General features: G+C 52.1%; 4 protein-coding genes across 4 annotated transcripts; 1 reads left to right on the top strand and 3 right to left on the bottom strand.

Moving 5' to 3' along the window:
* Nucleotides 1–283: 283 nt before the first annotated feature.
* On the bottom strand, nt 284–941 carry QC761_0019020 (uncharacterized protein). Its single transcript, XM_062872052.1, has 2 exons — nt 618–941; nt 284–316 (listed from the first exon to the last, which is right to left on the bottom strand). The coding sequence occupies exons 1-2, from the start codon at nt 925–927 to the stop codon at nt 309–311; spliced, it is 318 nt and encodes a 105-aa protein (XP_062738186.1). The 5' UTR covers nt 928–941; the 3' UTR covers nt 284–308.
* Nucleotides 942–9687: 8746 nt separating this feature from the next.
* QC761_116960 (uncharacterized protein) lies at nt 9688–10151 on the bottom strand (the record flags this gene model as incomplete). The annotated part of the gene is made up of 3 exons (XM_062874969.1): nt 9688–9799; nt 9824–9868; nt 9985–10151. 3 exons carry the CDS (start codon nt 10149–10151, stop codon nt 9688–9690), a joined length of 324 nt encoding a protein of 107 aa, XP_062738185.1.
* A 1441-nt stretch (nt 10152–11592) lies between these two features.
* On the bottom strand, nt 11593–17815 carry SRB8 (RNA polymerase II mediator complex subunit; the record flags this gene model as incomplete). Its single annotated transcript, XM_062874968.1, has 2 exons — nt 15020–17815; nt 11593–14964 (listed from the first exon to the last, which is right to left on the bottom strand). Exons 1-2 carry the CDS (start codon nt 16463–16465, stop codon nt 11593–11595), a joined length of 4818 nt encoding a protein of 1605 aa, XP_062738184.1. The 5' UTR covers nt 16466–17815.
* Nucleotides 17703–18842, top strand: QC761_116940 (uncharacterized protein). Its single transcript, XM_062874967.1, has 4 exons — nt 17703–18078; nt 18167–18278; nt 18369–18466; nt 18531–18842. The coding sequence occupies exons 1-4, from the start codon at nt 18042–18044 to the stop codon at nt 18632–18634; spliced, it is 351 nt and encodes a 116-aa protein (XP_062738183.1). The 5' UTR covers nt 17703–18041; the 3' UTR covers nt 18635–18842.
* The last annotated feature ends 127 nt before the right edge of the window (nt 18843–18969 follow it).

The following is an 18969-nucleotide window of genomic DNA, read 5'->3' as shown; positions in this document are numbered from 1 at the left end:
TTTTTTTGTTTTTTTTTTTGTTTTTTGGATATTGATATCGCACTGAGAAGGAAACGTAAAATCGGGCGACTATTGAAAGCGCTCGACGGTGGAGATCATGTAGTAAATGCCGCGCTGAGGACAACTGTCGCTTGACATTACCTAACAGCAGGCAAGCGCGCATGCGGCACTCTCGATGGTGGGTGGATTGGCGAACAGATATTGAAAAAAGTGGCACTCACCGAGTCATGACCGGGCTCTTCCTTGAAGTGGCTGGGCGCCTGCCGGTGCTGAGCCATCTTCATCAGTCCCATAGGGTATGCTCGTCTTCAAAGTGCTGTAAGGGTTTCTCTGTGGGGAGGGAGAGATGTTAGTCCAAGTCGGCTCTCTCTCTGTGTGTGTGCGTGCGTGTGTGTGCGTGTGTCGCGATGACCTCGCTGGTTGTGGAACACACAGCGGACCTGGGTTGATCGCCTGCCAGGAACGCCTGCCAAACTGGCGACAAGTAAACCAGGTTGTGTGGCCAGGGACCCGTGCATCCGCCTGGCTTGCCGTGAACGACGCGACCGTGGCTGGCCATGGCACGAGAAAGGCGCGGATAGAGGTTCGGGAGACGGATGCAATGGAGATCTACTCACAGATAAATTCGGCGCCGTTACCACGATAGTGCGGTCTTGGGATCGGTGCGTGCGGTCTTGTTTGTTCGGCCGGGGAAGCACACGATGTTCTGGGGAAAAGGTCGAGGTTTTTAGTAGGTGCAGGCCAAACACACTGCTGGCAAGGATGGGCTTGAGATTGTGAAAGGCGGTCGGCGGTGCGGCGTTCTAGAAGAAATGGGGAAAAACAGGCCAGCAAGTTAGTCTCGATCCGAACGCACCGCGCCCCTTGGGCCTGAAGATACCAATATAAAACGAAATAAAAAGCAGCAAAAGCCAAGGGGTCTCGCATGTAGCAAAATTTCCCAACGCTTCATGCAAGGACAGAAGGGGGACTAGGGTGGAACATTGCCGAGATTGAAACGGGATCGCGCTGAGTGTGACACCAGACCCTGGTACGATTTCCGAACGGGTGGTGCACCAGAGCACACCCAATATGATTTGCCGTGAACAAACATGGCCGACAAGTGCGACGGGTACTGCCTGAGGTGATGGGGAAAAGTGATATGCACGTACCTTGGCTATTACCTCAAAAATGTCCCGAAATAGAATTTCCCTGATAACGCGTTCTGAACGTCGCGTAGCGCAAAGTTAGACCTCGTTTCCCAGAAGTCCAGTCGCTTGGTAGCTTTTTCGGTTGGACGGTGTGTACGTTGTGGGAAGAAAGAAAAAAAGGGCTGGGGGAAGCGACGTCTAACGGGCCACCAAATCCAGTCACTCGGGTTCAGACCGTTGAGGTGCTTGAACCACGTGCTTGACTTTATAAAAAGAAAAACCCACCGGCTCACAAAGACGTACCCTTTGCAACTGCTTTGTAAGTCGCGGTTGCTCTTGCTTGCTCACGTCCGTCCCTTTCGAACCGATGGATCTGCAACGCCTGCCGCCTTGTTAGCCTCGTCGTCCGCGAATATGTCAACGTATAATCCAATGGAAGAAGACTCGATGCGTTGCAGCTGTGGGAAGGGATAGACCAGGCCCATGCTGCAAGGAGCATATGCTATGATGCCATACGGCAGCGCGTGCAGTGACAGCAAGGTCGACAAAATCGGATGGCAGGAACCATCGACAATGTTCTGAGCCTTCGGGTGAAAGTTGATAGATGGTCGGCGATGGTGATGTTTGTGACACCACTTGGCGGGATCGAGGATGCAGCATCAAGCCGATGCGCGCATGGAAGACATGGGACCGGCCACAAGATCAACTTGCCTTGGAAAAGAGAAACGGGATGCCTTTCAACAAAGAGGTTAGCCATATGCAACGATGCAATTGTATTGAAGCCCATGTCGAATCGCACCCATGCCCTGGGCGGCAGCATCGTCATCCTGAATGTCGACAACCGCACACACACACACTCACTCACACACACACACACACATAGGCTGGACGTGGTGATCCAGAGCTCGGTCGGTCCAGGGCATGTCCTAGTCGTTGGAGGGTTTTCTGGCTGATGGGGGAAACCCGAGAGTATTGCGATGAACTCACCTCTGCAATGCAAACGGCAGCTTGCGGTGTTGTGCGATGCGCGCGACGCAAGACGAGTATTCGAGACTGTTGCTCCTGTCGAGATGGTGGCGCGGCCGGATCTCAAGTTTACCTCGAAGGTTGACAAGGCCTTTGGATATGGTATTAAGAACGCGCGAGCAACGAGATGGTTTGAAGGTGTGCGTCTTTGAAAAAGTTCGGATGAAAGGGGGGCCTGTTGGACAGGACCTTGCTATTTGAACAGGGATGATGGTGGGAAGAAATGCGCGTCGGCCACTGGGTTACACCGCAGTCCAAAATCAGCACAAACTGCTAGCGCGAGGTGCAAGGTCTCAGATTAACGGCCACACTTCCCACGCCTGCCAACCTCGACACCACGAGGAGAGGAGACAGAAGCGACTGAAGAAGACCCTGCAGTAAGAGATCCGAAAGGGTGAAATCGACATGCCGTCACTCGCCATTCAACATGCGACGTCTTTTGTAGGTATGCACAGATATGGGCTCGGGGAAACACAAGGCGATGGCTGATGACAAAGGTGTAAAAAAGAAACGAAACGAAACACGCAGTACACACCGGTAGTTTGCTACTCCCCTTCGTATTGTCAACCAAGCGTTTTCTAGGTGTTCCGTCCTTGTGGATTCAGTGACGTGGAACGCGAAAGGTGCAACGGTGGGAAAACGGTCGAGTATGGCAATGTATTAGGTAATTCCCAGTCGCGCCCACATGTATGTAAGGTAGGCAGGTGAGAGTGATGACAACGTGAAGAAAGAAAGAAAGAAAGAAAAACTGTTTGCTTTTGCGAAATGTGGTAAGCGCAGGTTTGCTACCTGCAAGAAGCAAGCCTTGGTTCTTTTCGACAAGAGGGCGAGCGCCGCCGTCAAGGCGCTGAATTGCTTTTATTTTTCGTGGTACTTGGGTCATCACCCATGCAGGGGTCTGTGTGTGGGGGGGAGACAAGACACGCTGCTGCACGCAGACACGTGAAGCGGCCTGGTCGGGAATTTTGGATAGGATTTGGGGAAGATTGGAGGATGTTGACAGGGGGAATAGCGAGGCCGCGATGCTACACCGACACACACCTCGGTGAGGGATAGGATGAAAGAGATGGACTGACCAGAGAAAAAAAAATCAAGCTGTGAGCACGAGGACGCGATCGGGGAGAAAAAAAGCTCCGAGTCTATATCCGATCAGCTCTTCGCCCGTCCAAGCAAGCGGCGTTTGACAATGGCTTGCGGCACACTGGCAGCATGTCGAATGAGGCCCTCACAAGGCAAGAGCAAACGAGAATAAACAGACAGTTGAACAACTAACAGAGATAGAGATATATGATATATATGTTTCGGTTAGTAGGTAAAGATACTGTTTTGACCCAGCAACTTGAGCGCTGTTGTTCTTGAAAGCCGTCAACGTAAGACTTAGGAATGTCACGTTGAGGTTGAGCTGAGCTAGCTCGCGGATATGTGACTCTCAAAATGGTAATGACGATAATGATCAAAAGCAGCCAAAAACCCCCCCTCAAAAAAAATATACGAAGGTAGGTAGTGCGTTCAAACAGGCTGCGAACTGTGATCAAGAGGTTGAAGATGGGAATTGTGAAAAACAGACGGACTGCAGGGGCAAGGATGAGGTTGTCTTTCGACCGTTGAGCCGGTTGCAGATGGGCTGCCCAGACGGGTGGAGAGGGACGAGGGGGGAAGCTTGGGTGCCGTGGGTGCCCTGAGAATCCTTGCAATGATGCGGTGGTGAGGGGTGGTCACCAGGGGCAGAAAGCTAGGGGGGTGAGCTTCTTCGGGTTCTTTGGAGACGTCTCTTGTGCAAGCCCGGTCTCGCGGTCCTTGCATTCGACGACAGCCCTGGTCGCCGTCTGGGATCTGGCGGGAGGGGGGAAAGGTACACAAGGTTAAAAATTGGGGGAGGCAGGGAAGATTATGTGGTAATTGGGTGTGTCGAGGGGGGGGCTTGGTGGCTGCTTCGGCTTCTTCTGCGCAGGGGGGGTTCGAGTGGGATTTTAGCACAGAACCGAGGGGACGGGTTGGACGGGTTGACGTGGGCAGGGAGGGCAGGGAGGAGGTCCGGCAACAAGAGCTTGTCTCGACGGGCAAGACAAAGTACATAAAAGTGACTGGATATAAATCAACCACGGTGGCCGACATCAACCAGCACACCACGGTTGGTGGGATAATAAAGAGCAATTCACCCAGGACTGGATGATACGCAGAGCGACCTGGAGAAGACAGACAGGCAAGACAGACAGCCCAGAGAGGTCCCAGGTTATTTCCCGCGCCGAGGGAACGGTGACTGGATGGATGGGATTGGCGTGCCAGGAACTGAACTATTGCCCGGCTTCGATCCGCGGACTGGAAAAGTCATCAACCTGCCTATTTCTGGTCGGGGAGCGGTCAACTGGCTGCCATCTGATCTGATCCTCCAGCCCAACCAATCAGACGCTCGGCTTCCACTGGAAACATGATCGAAACAGCAGAGCAATGCGCATGACAAGCGGCTCTTAGTGATAGCGCGAAGATAGGGTCAATACGGGCATACCTGGATGAGGGAAAAGCATGCGAGCACATTGTCCATCACCAGAGATGTGGTTTGCGACATGCACATCCCTCTTGCAGAGATGCAAGGCGCTTGGGGCGCACTTTCGAAATGGCTCAGTTGTGCTGCAGCGGGACGCACAGAGAGTGATGGTGGGGAGGGGGGGTCTTATGATAATGCACGCCTCCCGCTGCAGCGAAGCCGAGAATGGAGGGGGGAAACGCTGTGCCGTTCGTCGACAGAAAAACTGGGTGCTCAGGAGATGGCTCAACACGAGCGATATTCAACAGCTACGGAGCACTTCGTGCAAACTAGGCGCGGAAACGCAGCAGCGGCCTCAGAAGAAATTACGCGGAAAAAAAGTGAAGCTGTGAGTTGCAGGTTTTTTCTCAGTGAACAGCCGGCAGGCTTCCGGAAGCTCCGCGGTCCATATCCCGCCCACCGCTACCCGCCGCCCACCTTACCGACCTACCAATCCACTTACGGCGAAGTGGACTCTCGGATACGTTGCGGTGCATCCCTGGTCTCGGCCTAGCTCCTCATTGATGAACAGCGAAGCAATTTCTCGAGCGGTGAACACCTATCGGACCTCTCTTTTTCCATGGTGAGCCAACTCAGCAACCGACCAGTCAGAAAGCGGTTAGGTTTTGCTACGTCTAACGTGATGGTCCCATCAGTTTGGGACTTGGGAAATGAGACGCTGAAGAAATGACGAAACTGAGCCTGTTGAGGGAACCAGTGGCTGGTGCGCCTGCTTTGCCCAATCAGCACCGCGAGCTTTACGCAAGTAGGGCCGATCAAGCCACACCCATCTCGTCCCTCTCTTGCATTAATTGAACAGTCACTGGAAACGAAACAGGAGACTCCCAAGAATAACCTTTCGGCTGGCAACCATGCTGTAAGCAATTATCACCAAGTATCTCGGCAGTCAAGAAAACGTTACAGGAACATAATGTTTCCTCCCCGCCGCCATCCTTGTTGGACCCTTCTTGTCCCTGGCTTAGGATCCTGTCAAGAGCTTCAAGGACAGCGGTACCTGGCCCTTGTCCCGACTCGCTCCCGACTCCCGAGAATCTTGAAAGGACGACGTGCTCTTCACAAGTTGCACAAACCCTGGAAAAGCGGCGCTAATTCCCAAGTTATCGACACTAATTATCCTGGCACTGTCACCGGCAGCGACAGCAATGCAGAGCAGAGGCAAACCATGACGCCAAGCAGAGCGGGAAGTCAAGTCGACATTCTCGAAGGATGGCCTCTCCCTCAGAAGACAAGAATATGGCCCAATGAGACCGGTCATACCCGGAACTCAAACACGCCCCACCCAGTGATCATGTCCATCAATCAGAAGCTAAGCGTCTCGTCACCTATCTTTCCTCACTCACAGCATTGAAATATCACGCGCGCAGATCTGGGGGCACGCCCCGGTGGTGTGGACGAGCCTTCCCCTCACCTCAACCACGGAAAAGTGTGGGCGGCCGCCCTGTTGTGTGTGCTGAATGTTCCTCGTCACACACTGGGTTCAGTGCTGACCCGCGCTGAGATCTCGAAGGATGTGTGCTGGGACGCGCCCCATGCCCCTTTCATTACCCTAGCACAGTTCCCCAGCAAGCGAGCGAACCTGGTTTTCCGGAAACTTCTTCCACTCCTGGTCAAACCGTTTCTTCAAGCCCAAAGCGCAGTAGACAGTATCCGTACACGACGAGAGCTTTGCCCGTCCTCAACGCCAACGAAGATTATTATCCGAAGTATGTCTCAAATGATGAGGTAGGGGTTATCCACAATTCGAGTTGGTTCTTATATATCCGTTCGGATTTTCAGGTAAGATTCAAAAAGATATGTCGTTGTTCTCAAGGCAACCCCGGTAACATGCACATACCAGGCCCCCTGTCGCCAACCTGCATGATCCAGCGGGAGCTCGCCGAGAGCGCTTCGCTTGGCCCTTTCAAGAAACATTATGCTTCGACATAGGTGCAACAACCGCCAGCAGATATCTCTCGTTTATTGGAGATGATGGACAACTACTCCAGGCAACACAGTTTTGATCAGTCATAAAGACAAAAAGAAAAAATGTAACTCCAAGAAAGACTTCATTTCACTGCAGTGGGCCAACCTCTCCCTCAATCAGCCAGAGGCATGAACTCAGAGCTACATCACAGTCAGTGCGCTACTTTGGGGCTGGGTCATCAATCTGCGGGAACCGCATGATGGATGGATGATACGGTGTTATTTTGTGAGTTTATGAGAAAGCCAGCCTCTTCTATTTCTAGCCCAAACTCATCTTAAAAAAAAAACAAAAACACAACTTGCTCGTTACGGATAAATCACATTCTTCCCTTTTGGAAGGAGAGCCGAAAATGCTACGTAATCTGAGGAGGGAGTGGTCGATTTTGCCAAGATTGGAGTTCATTTGGAATGGTGATGTCAAAACAATTGAGGGTCGATATGGGACTGTAGGTACAGGCAGTATCGATGTACACCATGTTTTTTTAAAGATTATCGTGGGAGCACTCCAGCCTTATGGTACCTATGCTTGGCTGAGGAAGCTTTCAGGCCTTGCTTGCGTTGCTGTTGTTTGGTCAAGGATAGCCACTGGATGTGGTTACACCACACGCTTTTCCCTGCCATATCCCGCAGCAGCATCCCTTGTAGAATACCACGGTCGGGAGCGGGTGTAGGTGACAGGGACGGTGTGGGCTTGATAAGATTCTGACAATGGGGGAAATACTTTATCAACCTCCATGATACCTTGAAAAGATGGAAGTCATGGTAGACTTTTGAACCTTTGGCGATTGCCCCCCCCCATCCCCTCAAGATTTGAGAGTCATCCACCGCTGGGGGCACATGACGTCCTCGTTACAATTTCCAGTCGAGCAACCGGCAACAAGATGGGGGGGATGCGTGCTTCCGTTGTGTGGCTTGAATTGGGCTGTCGACTTTTTCTTTTGTGTCAGCCCATCGATGTGCTCACCGTGATGAAGATAGGAAAGAGGAACTAGCAGCCTCACCGACCGGTTAGTAACAACAGCATGAGGCCCGGTGTGGCAGGGGAGGAGAATGCAGCTATCCGAGGCTATACATACCTTACTTACCTATAATATGCGTGTAGAGCCAGCCTTCTTTTTATTCTATTTTTTGATTGTATTTTTTGCCATGCCCTCTCCTTCTCGTGAATTCGGACCTGTTTCGACACAAGTACTGTGTACAAAGACGACCGGCCTGTGATACAAGTGACACGTTTATGAGGGGGAGGACAAAACTCAGGGTCTGTCTGATTGAATCATTCTGACAAGCCACACACGAAACGCACGGAAGGGGTGGGGGGGGGAGGGGAGGGGGGGACAAAAAATTCCCAAAGCTGCGGTGAAGGTTTTCTCTCACCGTGACCATGCTGCCTGAACAGAACGCCACACATATTCTGCTTCTTGGGGGGAACGATCGGCAACGTCGTGGGGGGAGGTCAGCTTTGAAGACATTGGAAGCACCGTAATGTCTTGGTTTACTTTTAAACTGAAAGGCTTACTACAACACAGCTCTCTTCATCGTCATCTTGTATCACCAAACGCTTGCTTTTTCCCCCTTCCAAGAAACAAAACGCCACTGTTTCTCTCTGAGGAAAAGCAAAAACAAAAAAAAATAAATAAATAAAAAGAAAGAAAGGAAAAGTGAAAGCCCCAGAGAATTGGCACGAACGAACGGTCAGGAAGAAAAACGTGTTTTGTTTTTTGCTGGGTGCCGTATCGGCCGGTTCGGGGATGTGGTTGTCTCTAAATGTCTTGGACATTACTGAGACGAAGAAGATGATGTCTCTCACCTTTTTTATTTATTTTTTTCTTTTACTCACTGATTATCAATCCATCGCAGGGGGGAAAGAGTCTCATAAAAAGTTTCGATGGCTAAAATGCATATACCTGTAGCCTCAGCGTTTGATGATATATGTCAGGGGCCGAAGATTCCACGGCATTTTCGAAGGTGAGTATTTGTCTCTTGTCAACGTCAGTTTGCATCTTTTTTATATCGGCCTTTTCTCATGGCCAGACATACATACATGCTGCAGATTTCATCTTACATCTCACACAAACACACACCGCAAGAAGAAAAAAAGATACAAAAACTCTCGTATTTTTTGGGGGGGAGGTTTTATCTTGAGATCGATGGGTTGAGGTTTCCGGAGCCTGGATCGGATGACCAGAGTGCTCTCAGGCTGTAGGTTTGGATATTCAGATCAGGTTTTGCTCATCGGTTTGCGGGTTTGGGAAAGGCAAAAGGTGATAGGATGGGATCAAATGGCAAATTGCGGCGCGGAGAGGGATCGGGCTCATCTGTTTCTTTTTGTCCTTTTCCATCCATCCTACATGACTTATCTCTATTGTCCTTGCAGCCAGAGGAGGTTGGACCCATATACCAGGCTGCTATTATGACTTCTACCACCTAGGTAGGTGCGGCTGTCCTCTCTAAAGGGTGCAGTCCATCCTACCTATCGCTGTAGGTAGGCAAGCAATCCTCGACGTGCCCAGAACTCCTTGAATGCACAAAAAGGTACCTGTTCCTCATGCCGCCTGGTTTGTCAGAAGGAAATTCTGGGGCGATGAAGGAGAATATTCAGGGTCGTTTCACAATCGATATGCAAGGTCGGGTTCCTTTTTTTTTATTTTCCCTACGATGAACTCTGGACCCCTTCTGTGATGTCATTTTTGAAGGGACTGTTCCAAAGCAGATTGTCTGCTCTCTCGACGGTACCTATCTATCACTGAACGAGACCGAGTGACTACTAAGAATTCTAAGAACCTTCAAACAGCATCATGTACCTGCTGGACGTTCTTGCAATCGAGAAAAACTCCGGCTTGCTTTGTAACGATGTACCGTATACCCCATCGAGTCTCGACTATCAGCCTGGGGGCCGGCCAGCACACTAGCATCAGGGAAACAACTCACACATCCGTACCAGCACAACAAAGGTAGGTAAACAAACACAACCTCAACAACAGCTGGCTGTTCTCACCTAGCTTAAGCGGGCAAAACCCCGAGTCCTCACAAAGTCCACCACGTCAACATCCAAACATCCCTCCCCACCTGCATGAATACAACGGAGCTGCTGACCAGCTCATCAGCCTTTTGAACTTGATGTTTATCATCGTGGTTGCTCTTGATATGCTAATCCACACACCTACCCCTGTCCATATAGAATCCTTCGCTGTAACGGCGGTGTGGGCTTTGGATATGCAAGAAGGCGGGTCAGCGATATGTCAGGGGCAGGGGGCGGGAAGAAGGGGGGGAGAGGTAGGGGTAGGGCGTAGCTACGGGTTTGCTACCTACTTGCTTACATACCTTGCAGGAGATGGAGACTGAATGGTAGGGTATGTAGACTGGGGGAAAATGAGGCTGTCCTGGAGGGAAAATCGACGTCGGTAGACTTTGGCTGAGGTATCTTCTTCTGTTGACATGTAACCTAAACAGTAAGGTTTTTGCTTGACAATCGAAGCGATGCGGTACATGGGAAATATTGTCTGCTTCCGGGTTGAAGAATGCAAGTTCTGACATCAACATGTGAGAAAAACAAGGACCAGCACAAGGGGGGCGCGGGAAGGACGGGACAAGGGGCGGGTTGGGGCGGGTTTTGTTGGCGGGTTCGAGTTTATTGCTGGCGATGCGAGAGCCCCCCTTGCCTTGAGCCTTGCTCTGAATCGCGTTTCTGGTAAAGTAACTCTGAGTTGCTCCACTGATACTTAAGTGTAGCAAAATGTTGACTTTGTAGTTGCAAGTGGTGCAAGCCAGGAAGAGCAACTAGCTTTGGGTGAAGGTAGGTGCTTTCCAATAACTGATACGAGTTCAATGCATAGAGCTGCCATCTTTGAGTGGAGAAAAATGGAATTGTAAAGAGCAAATGCAAATCTAGTAGAAGAACTTGAAGCTTATGGTATAAGAATAGAGTATTTCAAAAGAAGAATGCCTCTTGTTGTATCTTGTTTGCTGCTAAAGGTGAAGGCACTCTATACATTATGTTCTCTCTGGAGAATACATGCAAACCCCGTCATATGGCTCGAAGACGCGGACAACAGAGAAACTTGGGTGAGATCAAGTACGGCCAGGTTATACTCCAAAGCAAGGTGACGCTGCGGCATACCTACATGACCGCCTACTTACTTCTAGCCCAACAGATGAACCCAATGATAAGAATTACCTTTCTGCCTAATCAGGTCCAATAACTTGGTTATAGTGTACTTTCTGCCTTCCCATCAAGCTGGCAACTATGACATGAACTTTCCTGCCCCGGAGATAGTCTTCATTGTGTCTAGCCAAGAAGACTCGGTCATCCAGGCACTCGCACAACCACACAGACTACACTATCCTACCCCAATCCAACAACTCGAGACAAAACTCAAACTTTCCATTGTCCATAACATTCGCTATGCAAGGTATCCATCTTTCATTATCATAACCAGCCCTTAACCAGCCCTTCCCATACCCAGATAATCTCTCTGAACACAACACACCAACATACACGCATTCCATAATCCTTTACACAACAAAACAAGCAATGGCAAACCAATCCTTTCCCCCAAGAATATCTATAAACCGCCCATATTACGTCAAAAAAGAACAAGAAAAAAACCCCGCCAAATCAAAAGACTCCACTACACTAGAAACAAACCTCTTGTTTTGCTGCTATACACGGCGCTATGTTGAAGAATCTCGTGCTTTCCATCCTATCTCTCCCTCATCATCCTATTTTAAACAATCCTGAATAAAACCATCCATCCCGTCCAGAAAATCTTCTATCCTCTCTCGCCCAACCATGCAGAACATGCCATGATAAGTAGGACTTGCAAAAAACACATTCCCCGTTCTTCCCCCCCGCCCCCAACTACCTAAACAAACATAAACAAAAGAACAAAACACGATTGGGTATAGTATATCCTTCCCTTTCAACCCCCACTACAACTGTTTAGTAGGCCAAACCTTCTGCCCCCTCGCCTCAAAAAGCGACAAATCCAACCCCGTATCATTCTCCACCACCGCCCCAGTAGGGACATGAACAATATCCCACTTCCTCATCCCAAACGGCGTCAACCTCTCCCCTCCCCCAATACCAGCGACAGTCTGCTGCTGTTGTTGCTGCTGTTGTCCCCCATTGTTCCCCCCCACCACCACCCCCGGCGTCGCCGTCGTCGTCCCACTCCATAACCCCCCCGGAACTGCCAACTTCTCAACCGCAAACCCAACCCCATCCTTCATCACCTGTCCCTGCTGCTGCCCCCCCATCGCCACCTGCCTCCCCCGTTCCCTAACACTAACCCAAATCCCCTCACACCCATTGCTCCCACTCCCCGCCCAGCTCAACAAATACCTCAACCTCCCATCCCCCCCACCATTGCCACTCCCCGTCCCAAACAACGCTCTCACACACTGCCCCCTTTGCTCCTCGGGCAAATTATCACTCAGCACACACCCCAAGTCAAACACCCTAGCCGCCAGGCCCCTAGTATGAGCACCCGGTCCGTGCAGCGTGTCCAATTCCTGCATCAAACCCGCGCAGACAACCAGCAGTCGCGCGCGAATGTCACTAGAGGCCTTGCTCGCGTCAAAGGCCTGGGTGTGCAGCGTGATGAAGTTTAGGAGCAGCGGCAGCCACCGCGTGATGATCTGCTGTTTGACCGAGAGGTCCAGCTCCGGGTTGGCGACGAGCTCCCAGAGGTCAGACAGCTTGATGACAACCTCTGGCGGAAGCTGCGGCTGTCTTGCCCCGGGTGGGCTGCCCCTCATGAGGGCTTCAATGACAGATAGCAAGTTCTCGGCCATTTGGAGCGACTGTTCCGGTACGGGGCCGGCTGTGTTGACCGGAAGGGGTTCCCGGGGAGATGGAATCAGCCCGAGGAAGCGGCTTTGGGCTCTGCCCTTGAGCTGCTGGACCACTTCCACATTTAGCGAAAGCACAATCCCCACCCAGGTCAGATTCTTCTTGTCGATTGCCCTGTCCATGGCGCTGGTCAAGGAGTCGAGTGTAGACGGCTGCCTATCGGCTGCAGGTGCTTGTTGGTTATTGCTCTGGTCAGTTGGAGGCGTCGAGGTTTGGAGGAAGAGCTGGAGGTGACAAAAGGGCCAGGTGAACTCGTTGGTGAGCTCCAGGATTTGGTCAAAGGTGATGTGGGTGTGTCTGTCAGCCGACGGAAGGAGGAGTTTAGTCGTCATATTGTCGATCCAACTGCCAACATAACCATCTGGGCTTCTGGCTGCCCAGGCGGCCAACGCACGACCAACACCAGCAGCGTCTTTCAACACCAAGAGCTTGATCAGTGTCGAGAGACGTTCCTGTATGATGGGGTCATTGAGCGGAAGGCCCCGAGTATCGTTTTGAGCTCGCGCGAAGGAGTACTCGGCCATGGCTGAGCCAATGAGAGCAAGCATATCTTTGGGGTTCTCCCTCAGAACCTGCTCTTGAAGGTTGGTGAAGCGGTAGATCTCCTCGGGCGTGATCAGGTCATAATCAGGCCGCAGCGGGTTCATCAGCAGTTTGAGCGTCTCCTGCATGTATCTTGTTCGGTAGGTGATCTGGACAATCTGGGGCCAGCTGGCTCCGCCTGTTGGGACGCGGGTGATTGGTGTCGGTGTAGACGAGTCTGATGTTGACGCGAGTATCGTCGGCATCGTTAGGCATCCGTTCGAGACCAGGAGAGGAAAGATGCGATCGATAGACGGCCGATTGGTCAGAGTCCGCAGGTAGGCAATCCACTTTGCCATAAGGGCATCAAAGAGCGGCATGTCAAAAACACGCAACCGAGCAAGGAAGACACTGCATACCCGTTGCTTGTCGGCTGACTCTCCCCAGCTTTGATGTAGCCTCTGGATGATGGTCTGGAACAGGTTCTCCATAGTTTTCTTGTCCACGCTTGTGCCGGCAGCCAGCAGCTTCTCGATCTCCTCGTGCAAGTCGTTGCTATCATCCTGCAGCCGAGCAATCATATTGTCCGAAACAGGCGAACAGGCGTCCACGGGATTTTGACGACTGCTAAGTGCCAAATCTTTCCTGAGTTGTGTGGCCAACTCGTCCATCCCAGGTATTCTCGGGGCTAGGGAGACGAGTGAGACTAACAGTGGTCGGGCTCCAGGTCCCTGCTCCAGATAGACAGCCCTGAGCTTTTTGCTCAAGTCGTTGAAAAGTCCTTTGGAGACACCCAAAGCCGAGAAGATGAAGAAGTGTCGGTTGACCGTGTTCGCTATGGCGGCCAGTACCTCTACGCAAGCGTTGGAGATGAGCGATCTCAGAACGTCTGCAAGCATGGACAAATCCTCAGCAGCTTCGAGGATTTGTCGAATGCTGCCAAATAACGTCGGCGATGCTCCAGGCCCACCGCTACCTGTCTTGTCCTTCCCTCCATATGTGGAAGCCACACTATCCCGGAGCCAGCGACCGATTTCTGCCTTGAGCGCTCGACTGGCGGTTTGTATTTGCTGGCTGATTTTATTGATACTTCGTGGTTTTCGCTGCCGGATGGGGTCTGCTGGATCCAGGGGGAGGCCTAGGGACTGCCTCACTAACTTTAGAGCCATTTCTGCGTCTCGTGCTTCATCGTCCACGCTGAACGAGGCACGTCGAAGCATTCCACTTCTAAGATTCCTCTGCTCGCTCGACAGGCCGAAAGGAGGAATCTCTGCAAGAAGCCGCGTGGATGCCGGTCCATCAGGCAGAATATCCTCAGGATTAGTTATACCTCCCCTTGCGCTGAGCCATTGGATGTAACGCGGCACAGAGAAGGCGTTGGAGCGAACAAGCTCGCAGACGAGATGATAGAGGTGGTCTTTGCGCTCCTTTTGCGCACAAGGGTCGGCATCTAAAAAATCCAAGATTTCGGTGGTGACGTCCAAGCCCAGCATACTCCAGTGTTGCAACAGCTGACCGGCGATGTAGACTTTCGTTTTTCCTGGGCGGTAAAGCGAAGTGCACCACTCCAGCAGGGCCCTTGCCAGCGCAGATTTGTCCTTGGAAATGTTCCAAGAATTCGCAGGCCCTTCTTCTGACATGGGTGCCTGCGTGTTCCTGTCCAACCACTGCACTAATATGTGGCGGGCGGCCGGCTGTGATCTGTTTCCAGATGCCATGAGCTGCTCGTTTCGAGACCCAATAGCTGCGAAGGCGTCATGCCGTTTTGTATCACCAACTGGCAAGCATGCTTTGATCGTGTCTCGATATTTTGACCAAACAGAAGGCGATACGAAGTTTTCCGGACTGCTTAGTATCAGTGTATTGAGCAGTGTTGTTGTTTTAGAAAGCAGCGGTTGTAATATGTCTCTGTCCGGATGGTTGAAGACCTATATCACGATTAGGAGGCTGCGTCTTGCAATATATCAGGCCAAAGCCACTCACCAGCTGATGATGACTAATAAGAGCGGTGACCAGTCTCCGTCCATATCTCCTGAGCTTGAGTAAATCTTTCCAATATATCTCGGTGATAAGCATCCACATGGGAAGCCGATTCTGATTGCTGTTTTCGAAACTGGAGACAAGCCACTCCATGTACGTCTCCCGATCAAGCAAATATTGCTCGTATAGGTGTGTAGCCAGAAGAATCACGTACTGGACCCTGGCTTTCCAGTCCTTGTCGTCAAAGGAGAAGAGCACATTTTCAACGAACTTCTGCACGGAGACCGTCCAGTCCTTAATCCAACGGACTTCAGCAGCGAAAGATTGGGCGAGGCTAACGCCCTTCCGCTTGCAGGTCCGTAGCTCGTTCGCACCGACACATTGTATCAACCACACCGCGCGCTCAAACGGAATCCTCTTGTTCAAGCACTGTTCGAGCAAGGCCTGGTTTCGGAGGCCATGGGGGATGGTTCGAGCAAGCCTTCGAAGGGAGGAAGCAGGATTGGCAAGATCCTTCAGCCATAATTCCCTCTTTGTGTCGGTAACCGTCACTCGAGGCGGGTACCTAAAGGTCGAATGAGACGCGATCTGGCCGTTGTTTCTTCTTGCTCCCAGAGCGGCGGTAAATATGGCGGAGAGTGTATGGAGCGAACTGTTTGCCCCTTTCATCGACGGGAATATGGCGTACTTGCCCGACTGCGTATCGGGGTTGAACGCTGGCTTGTCAAAGTGACCCTGTCGAATAACATTTTCGGAAAACTGATCCTCTGGATGATTTCCCATCCAGGGATAGAAGTCTGCATAACCAATCGACGGAGGAGGAGCCAGATGTCCCGCTGTAGAAGCGGTGCCGCCTTTTCGTGGCCGGGCTTCGACTTTGCCATGTGTATAGTAGCGCGGAGCAGCAGATGGTACCTCGACTTGGTATGGCTTCGGCGGCACGTCTTTTCTTGTCGTGCTAGAAGGTATCGGTGGGGGGTCGCGACGGGGAAGCGTGATTCGTAACCGGCGCTGGGGCATGGGCAGAGGGGCGTCCAGATCGACGGTCGGGAGATGGGAAAAGTGTGGGCTCATGTCGCCCAGGTCGGAGGAGTCGGTAGGGAGCATCATGCGAGAGGGAGTGAAGGGTTTCGAGGAGTCGATGGCGTTGGGCGACTCGATGATGCCGGTATGTGTAATGGACTCGAGGGACTCGTGCGACAGCTCGAGCTTGAGGCGCGAACCGCCGCGGCGCTGGCCCGGATACCTCGTGTTTGCGCCATCGTTATAATCTGGCGGAGTGAATTCGAACGAACCTGTCTCTTTTCGTATGGGTGACGGCGGCAGGAACTGCTGCTGCTGTGAGAGGGCGCGCTGATGCGCTGCCGGCCGTTGCGACAAACCTGGCCCGGCCAGCGAATGCTGCTGGGGCTGTCGCTGCTGGACGCCCAGTGGGGGCCGGGAGGTCATCTCGTGAGGACCAGCACTTGCGCCATGTCCGTTCGATGTTGGTGGTGTTGGGTGAAGGTGAGGTCAAAGATGGACGTTCTCCGTCGGTCGGCGATCAGATATCTCGGACGGGTAGGCTGGGATGTCAATCGGAGCCTGGCCCCTGCCCGGGATCTGATGGACGAATGGGGCAGCGGGCGGCTTCGGGAGAAGCTGGAACTAGGTTGGATGTGGCCGACTTCCCTTGGGTAGGCGAGGAACTTTGTCGCCGGTCGCGTGTCAAAAGGGGGAGGAGGAGTTCAAATTCGTGTTTGTCTGTCCAGGTGTGCAGAGTGAGAACAGATGAGAGGTGGGTGTTGGAGGAGCACAGGAAAGATGTGAGCTGAGGTTGGCAATCATGTTCGTCGTCGTGGGACAGGAGGTCGGGTCCCGGAAGCACGACCGGCCTAACGTAGTGTAGCGCTGGGCAATGGCGTGCGCCTGTGCTGCTCACTGGCTTGAAGCGCTGCTGCGGGTTGCGGATTGTGGGTTGCGGGCAGTTGGACAGTTGGTGGGGCCTCTGCAAGGGTGTCCTCACAGGTCCCTTCCACGGGCACCGTCCAGTGTCGGCTGTGTTACGATTACGCTGCTCCAATTACATATCTCCAGCACGAGGATGACCACCATCCCCATCACTTTGCACGGGGGAGCCCGACGGAGCTGCCAGCCTGCAGCTGCGAGGATGCTTACCCCATCGGTCGAACAGAGAGGTGTTTACTGCTATCAAAAAAAAAAAGTCCCTCTCGTATTTTGCCCACGGCGTGTTTGCTCTTGCGTGCGTTAGGTGCGAAGGCGAGTCCATGGATGTCCAACAATATCGTATGCATCATGGTGGGGTACACCCTACACGTTTATGATTTCTGTGCAACCTTCTGTGAGAGACAAGCAAGTGCTGATCAACTCTCCGATGCTACAGATCGCGGGCGAGATACCGTTCCGCCCGTTCTGCTATATTAGTCATGATAAGAAACGGCACCTGTGTGCTGCCGAATCAGGACGTTCGCCTGGTCTCGCCTGGAGCTGATGCTGAATTCTCGGACAAATATGAGGGATCTTGACTGAGCAGCCGGTTTAGGATTTGGCCGCCGTTGTTGAAGTCCGCCAGTCTGATATTGACGGGAAGTCTTTCCAAATTCCAGGTTCCAGTCGGGTGTAGTCTGACCTTCCTCGTTGAGCTGCTGCGCTGCCAGAGGACAGCATCTGTCAACGTGGGGGAAGCGTCACATTTCCATTTCCATGATTATCGCAACGGAACCTGGAAATGGAATGAGGGTGGTGGTTGTTTGCCCCTCGCATCCGAAAGACTTGAGTTCTCCAATATCCGTTGACGACGGAGCAAGTGAATAGTGGGGGTGTCTTTTAGCGCAAAGCCCGCCCCAGCTGGATCTCTAACTGTGGAGCCACTCTCCCAGCGAGAGATCGGCTGGGGGTCTGGGTTCACGTAATCAATCTCCAGCGCACGCTACTCCAAACACGTCTCTCTGGACCTGATCGCATCAACATCGTCACCAGTTAGCTGTCCCCGTTGCGCAAAGGTCAGCCATACAAGTTATTCACAATGGCCTCAACCAAAGATGCCCGCAGACCGGACTTGAGTACGTATATCCCCATCAGAGCCAACCACTTGGTGCAATTGAAGAACAGGACCCAACGAATGCTGATATGTGTTTCGCGATGGAATAGTTGTCCCCTTTCAAGAGCCCGCCAGCAAGGGGGACAACCCCGAGCTTGCCTCAACTCTCTCCTCCACTCTACCAATGGCGGCTATCTTCATGCGCAACCGCTATGTTGGATGGTGAGCAACTGTCCTTTTCCGCAGCACTTTGTCGCATCTCTTTGCGCACACGACATTTCAGCATGATCTAACATGACGCCTCAACTCTAGGGCCGCTGTTGCTTTCTCCCTCCAGTCCTGGCTTGGAGAGTCTGAAGAGACCAAGAAGAGCAACTCTTCCCCCGGATACTTTGCCGTGGGCATGTCATGTACGTTCAACCCCCAATAATGCCGCCACCCACGCAGCACAGCGAAGCTAACTTTTGTAACTAGTGATGTCCCTAATCGTTACCTACCTTCCCCTCTTCCTCCCCCCTTCTCCCGGTCTTCAACAGGGGAGCTCGACCGAGGCTCCTGCCCCGGTTCCTCCTGCCTAAACCTGAGGAGAGCTCAAAGCTATGGAAGTACATATATCACACACAGCCTTCATACGGTAATCGACGAACAATATTTGATGATAGGAGTTGGTTGGGCAAAAATAGGGGTAGGCGGAATGGGCCGTTTGCCGGTGTGGATATTGTATGAATATACCCAATGAAATACTTAATGTTGAATAAAGCTTCGAACGTTCTTGGAGTTATTCGGAGTCGGATCAGACACATGTATCCTCATGTGAAAGTAACTGCTAGGAATCGCCCGAGCTTATCGCAGTCATTATCCGAACCACAATAAACTAGATATGATGGTAGACGGGTAGGTGCTTGAATGTACG

The sequence above is a fragment of the Podospora bellae-mahoneyi genome (genome assembly GCF_035222275.1).
Source record: "Podospora bellae-mahoneyi strain CBS 112042 chromosome 1 map unlocalized CBS112042p_1, whole genome shotgun sequence".
Taxonomy (NCBI): Eukaryota; Fungi; Ascomycota; class Sordariomycetes; order Sordariales; family Podosporaceae; genus Podospora; species Podospora bellae-mahoneyi.
Note: the sequence above shows the minus strand (reverse complement) of the source record. Positions and strands in the feature narration are given on the sequence as shown.